General features: G+C 46.9%; 1 protein-coding gene across 3 annotated transcripts in view; it reads left to right on the top strand.

Moving 5' to 3' along the window:
- The first annotated feature begins 3,023 nt into the window (after positions 1 to 3,023).
- Positions 3,024 to 4,969, top strand: part of arhgap10 (Rho GTPase activating protein 10) — a 205,769-nt gene continuing 203,823 nt past the window's right edge. For all 3 annotated transcript variants that reach the window (XM_072567806.1, XM_072567731.1, XM_072567637.1), the window contains exon 1: positions 3,024 to 3,395. In XM_072567806.1, coding sequence (XP_072423907.1) covers positions 3,242 to 3,395 — 154 coding nt within the window. In that variant the 5' untranslated portion in view covers positions 3,024 to 3,241. The remainder of the gene's footprint in view (positions 3,396 to 4,969) is intronic.

Raw genomic sequence — 4,969 nt, 5'->3', positions numbered from 1 at the left:
AGAGTAGTGTGTGGTGAGAGAGTAGAGTGTAAGTGTGTGAGAGAGAGTAGTGTGTGTGAGAGTAGAGTGTAAGTTGTATGTGAGGAGAGTGTGTGTGTGTGTGAGAGAGTAGAGTGTAAGTGTATGTGAGAGAGAGTGTGTGTGTGTGAGAGAGTAGAGTGTAAGTGTATGTGAGAGAGAGTGTGTGTGTGTGTGAGTGAGGAGAGTAGTGTGTGTGAGGAGTAGAGTGTAAGTGTATGTGAGAGAGAGTGTGTGTGTGTGAGAGAGTAGAGTGTAAGTGTATGTGAGAGAGAGTGTGTGTGTGTGTGAGAGAGAGTAGTGTGTGTGAGAGAGTAGAGTGTAAGTGTATGTGAGAGAGAGTGTGTGTGTGTGAGAGAGTAGAGTGTAAGTGTATGTGAGAGAGAGTGTGTGTGTGTGAGAGGAGTAGAGTGTAAGTGTATGTGAGAGAGAGAGTGTGTGTGTGTGAGAGAGGTGTGTGTGTGTGTGAGAGAGAGTAGTGTGTGTGAGAGAGTAGAGTGTAAGTGTGTGTGAGAGAGAGTGTGTGTGTGAGAGAGTAGAGTGTGTGTGTGTGTGAGAGAGTAGTGTGTGTGAGAGAGTAGAGTGTAAGTGTGTGTGAGAGAGAGTGTGTGTGTGTGAGAGAGAGTAGTGTGTGTGAGAGAGTAGAGTGTAAGTGTGTGTGAGAGAGAGTGTGTGTGTGAGAGAGTAGAGTGTGTGTGTGTGTGAGAGAGTAGTGTGTGTGAGAGAGTAGAGTGTAAGTGTGTGTGAGAGAGAGTGTGTGAGAGAGTGTGTGTGTGTGAGAGTAGTGTGTGTGTGAGAGAGTAGAGTGTAAGTGTGGTGTGTGTGAGGAGGGTAGAGTGTGTGTGGTGTGAGGAGAGTGTGTGTGTGTGAGGAGTAGGTGTGTGTGTGTGAGAGAGTAGTGTGTGTGTGAGAGTAGAGTGTGTGTGTGTGTGAGAGAGAGTGTGTGTGTGAGAGAGTAGAGTGTGTGTGTGTGTGTGAGAGAGTAGTGTGTGTGAGAGAGTAGAGTGTAAGTGTGTGTGAGAGAGAGTGTGTGTGTGTGAGAGAGAGTAGTGTGTGTGAGAGTAGAGGTGTAAGTGTGTGTGAGAGAGTGTGTGTGTGTGTGAGAGAGAGTAGTGTGGTGTGTGAGAGGGTAGAGTGTAAGTGTGTGTGTGAGAGAGTAGAGTGTGTGTGTGAGAGAGTAGAGTGTGTGTGTGTGTGAGAGAGGTAGTGTGTGTGGAGAGTAGAGTGTAAGTGTGTGTGAGAGAGAGTGTGTGTGTGTGTGAGAGAGTAGAGTGTAAGTGTATGTGAGAGAGAGTGTGTGTGTGTGTGAGAGAGAGTAGTGTGTGTGTGAGAGAGGTAGAGTGTAAGTGTATGTGAGAGAGGTGTGTGTGTGTGTGAGAGAGAGTAGTGTGTGTGAGAGAGTAGAGTTGTAAGTGTGTGTGTGAGAGAGAGTAGTGTGTGTGAGAGAGTAGAGTGTAGTGTGTGTGTGAGAGGAGAGTGTGTGTGTGTGTGAGAGGAGAGTAGTGTGTGTGGAGAGTAGAGTGTAGTGTGTGTGTGAGAGGTAGAGTGTAAGTGTGGTGTGTGAGGAGAGAGTGTGTGTGTGTGTGAGAGAGAGTAGTGTGTGTGAGAGAGTAGAGTGTAATGTGTGTGTGAGAGAGAGGTGTGTGTGTGTGAGGTGAGTGTTGGGTGTGTGAGAGAGTAGAGTGTAAGTGTGTGTGTGAGAGAGTAGAGTGTGTGTGTGAGAGAGTAGAGTGTGTGTGTGTGTGAGAGAGAGTAGTGTGTGTGAGGGTGGAGTGTAAGTGTGTGTGTGAGAGAGAGTGTGTGTGTGTGAGGAGGTAGAGTGTAAGTGTGTGTGGGAGAGAGTGTGTGTGTGTGTGAGAGAGAGTAGTGTGTGTGAGAGGTAGAGTGTAAGTGTGTGTGTGAGAGAGAGTGTGTGTGTGAGAGAGTAGAGTGTAAGTGTGTGGTGTGAGAGAGAGGTGTGTGTGTGTGTGAGAGAGAGTAGTGTGTGTGAGGAGTAGAGTGTAAGTGTGTGTGTGAGAGGTAGAGTGTGTGTGTGTGTGAGAGAGAGTAGTGTGTGTGAGAGAGTAGAGTGTAAGTGTGTGTGTGAGAGAGAGTGTGTGTGTGTGAGAGAGTAGGTGTAGTGTGTGTGTGAGAGAGAGTGTGTGTGTGAGAGAGTAGAGTGTAGTGTGTGTGGTGAGAGAGTGTTGTGTGTGTGTGAGAGGAGTGTGTGTGTGAGAGAGTAGAGTGTAAGTGTGTGTGTGTGTGTGAGAGAGGTAGTGTGTGTGGAGAGTAGAGTGTAAGTGTGTGTGAGAGAGAGTGTGTGTGTGTGAGAGAGAGTAGTGTGTGTGAGTGAGTAGAGTGTAAGTGTGTGTGTGAGAGAGAGAGTGTGTGAGAGAGTAGAGTGTAAGTGTGTGTGTGAGAGGTAGAGTGTGTGTGTGTGTGTGAGAGAGAGTAGTGTGTGTGAGAGAGAGAGTAGTGTGTGTGAGAGAGTAGAGTGTAAGTGTGTGTGTGAGAGAGAGTGTGTTGTGTGAGAGAGTAGAGTGTAAGTGTGTGTGTGAGAGAGAGTGGTGTGTGTGTGAGAGAGTAGAGTGTAAGTGTGTGTGTGTGAGAGAGAGTGTGTGTGAGGGTTGAGTGTAAGTGTGGTGTGAGAGAGAGTGTGTGTGTGAGGAGTAGAGTGTGTGTGTGTGTGTGAGAGAGGTAGTGTGTGTGAGAGAGAGAGTAGTGTGTGTGAGAGAGTAGAGTGTAAGTGTGTGTGTGAGAGAGAGAGTGTGTGTGAGAGAGTAGAGTGTAAGTGTGTGTGTGAGAGAGAGTGTGTGTGTGAGAGAGTAGAGTGTGTGTGTGTGTGTGAGAGAGTAGAGTGTAAGTGTGTGTGAGAGAGAGAGAGTGTGTGTGAGAGAGAGTAGAGTGTAAGTGTGTGTGAGAGAGAGAGAGTGTGTGTGAGAGAGTAGAGTGTAAGTGTGTGTGTGAGAGAGAGAGTGCTCCGCCCTCATTCCCCGGACTGCCCCAGAATTAGGGGCTGTCGCTGCAACAAACGCTTTGCAGCTCTCGCCTGGATACTTTGTAGCGAGAGCTGTTATCCCTGAGAGCCCCAGGATCTCCCCAGACCGTCCCCCCGCTCCCTCCCTCCCTCCCTCACACACAGTTTCCTTGGAGCTGCTTCCTGAGAAGCTCGGGGTGCTGCATTTTTGCTGTTCTCCCCCCCCCTTGGGTCACCGCAGGAAGATTTTCGAGAAGGCGGGAAGTCATGGGTTTGCAGCCCCTGGAGTTCAGTGACTGTTACCTGGGGAGACCTTACTTTTGGGAAAGGTTGCGAGCACACGAAGCCGAATTGGAAAAGACCAACAAGTTCATTAAGGAGTTGCTGAAGGATGGCAAAGCGCTGATCGCAGCCAGCAAGGGTAAGTGAGTGAACTTGGGCTGGCTCAGCTTCTCCCGACGGGGCTCGGATTGAGGGGGAGCTCAGTCAGGGCCCACTGCTGAGAGCTGGGAAAAATGGTCACGATTGAACAAGCCCCCCCCAGACTTATCCAATACTTATGATTTAAACACTAACAAATTGTCAGTTCACCGAGTGCCGAAAACTTTAGTTTAAAAGGGCAATTGCATATCCTGAAAATGTTCTGAAGCAGATCTTGGGGAAAGAAGGTGTTGAATGTGATTGTTTATTTTGTTCGCCAATCAGCTCTCTTCTTTCTGTACATTCTCACTGCATTTCCCATCCATTGGAAATGTTTCAATGTGTCAGGGATTTCAGGATGCCTTATACAGTGCATTTGGCAGACTGCACTCTAAGTACTGTGAATATTGTTTGGACATAAAGAGAAACATTCCTATCCCAGATTTAAACATCTGGAAAGAAAGACTGGTAGCTGTTTCGATTTTCATGTTTAATAAATGTTTCAAAGCTCTTTACAGCTAATGAAGTGCTGATATTTTGTGGGAGAAGATTGAGTTATAACGACTGAGGCATTTGGGTGGGTATATGAATAGGAAGGGTTTGGAGGGATATGGGCCGGGTGCTGGCAGGTAGGACTAGATTGGGTTGGGATATCTGGTCGGCATGGACAGGTTGGACCAAAGGGTCTGTTTCCGTGCTGTACATCTCTATGACTGGGTTGAAAAACTTCAGCCTGCACAGGAGGAGAGAGACTCAGCGCTTTAGTAATAGTTGTGCAACAAGCTTTTTTAAAGAAAAGTAATTCTTCAAAGTGTAATTAAAACACTCTGAGGTGTTTCTGAAATCTCAGCACATTTCTCCCCACCATTTTCAAAAATCTCACATAAACAAAGTTTAAGTGTGGAGAGAAAGCAGCTTTCCAGTGTGTCTCACTAACTTGATGGAGTTTTTCGAAGAAGTAAAGAGGAGGATTGATGAGGGCATGATCTATATGGATTTCAGTAAGGAGTTCGACAAGATTCCTCATGGTACACTGGTTAGCAAGGTGAGACCACATAGAATACATGGTGAACAATTTGACACATAACTGGCTTGAAAGTAGAAGACAGATCCAGGTGGTGGAGGGTTGTTTTTCAGACTGGAGGCCTGTGACCAGTGGTGTAGCACAAGGATCGGTGCTGTGTCCACTGCTTTTCGTTATTTATATAAATGATTTGGATGTGAACAAAGGAGGTACAGTTAGTAAGTTTGCAGATGACACCAAACTTGGAGGTGTAGTGGACAGCGAAGAAGGTTACCTCAGAGTGCAATGGGATCTTGATCAGGTGGGCCAATGGGCTGAGAAGTGGCAGATGGAGTTTAATTTAGATAAAGTGTGAGGTGCTGCATTTTGGAAAGGCAAATCAGGGACTTTTAGGGTGAGTGGGTAAGGTCCTGGGGAGTTTTGATGAACAAAGAGATCTTGGAGTGCAGTTTCATAGCTCCTTGAAAGTGGAGTCACAGGGAGACAGAATAGTGAAGAAGGTGTTTGGTATGCTTTCCTTGATTAGTCAGTGCATTGAGTATAGGAGTTGG

Source organism: Chiloscyllium punctatum, chromosome 1 (genome assembly GCF_047496795.1).
Source record: "Chiloscyllium punctatum isolate Juve2018m chromosome 1, sChiPun1.3, whole genome shotgun sequence".
NCBI classification, from domain to species: Eukaryota; Metazoa; Chordata; class Chondrichthyes; order Orectolobiformes; family Hemiscylliidae; genus Chiloscyllium; species Chiloscyllium punctatum.
This window is presented reverse-complemented; position numbering and strand designations above follow the sequence as displayed.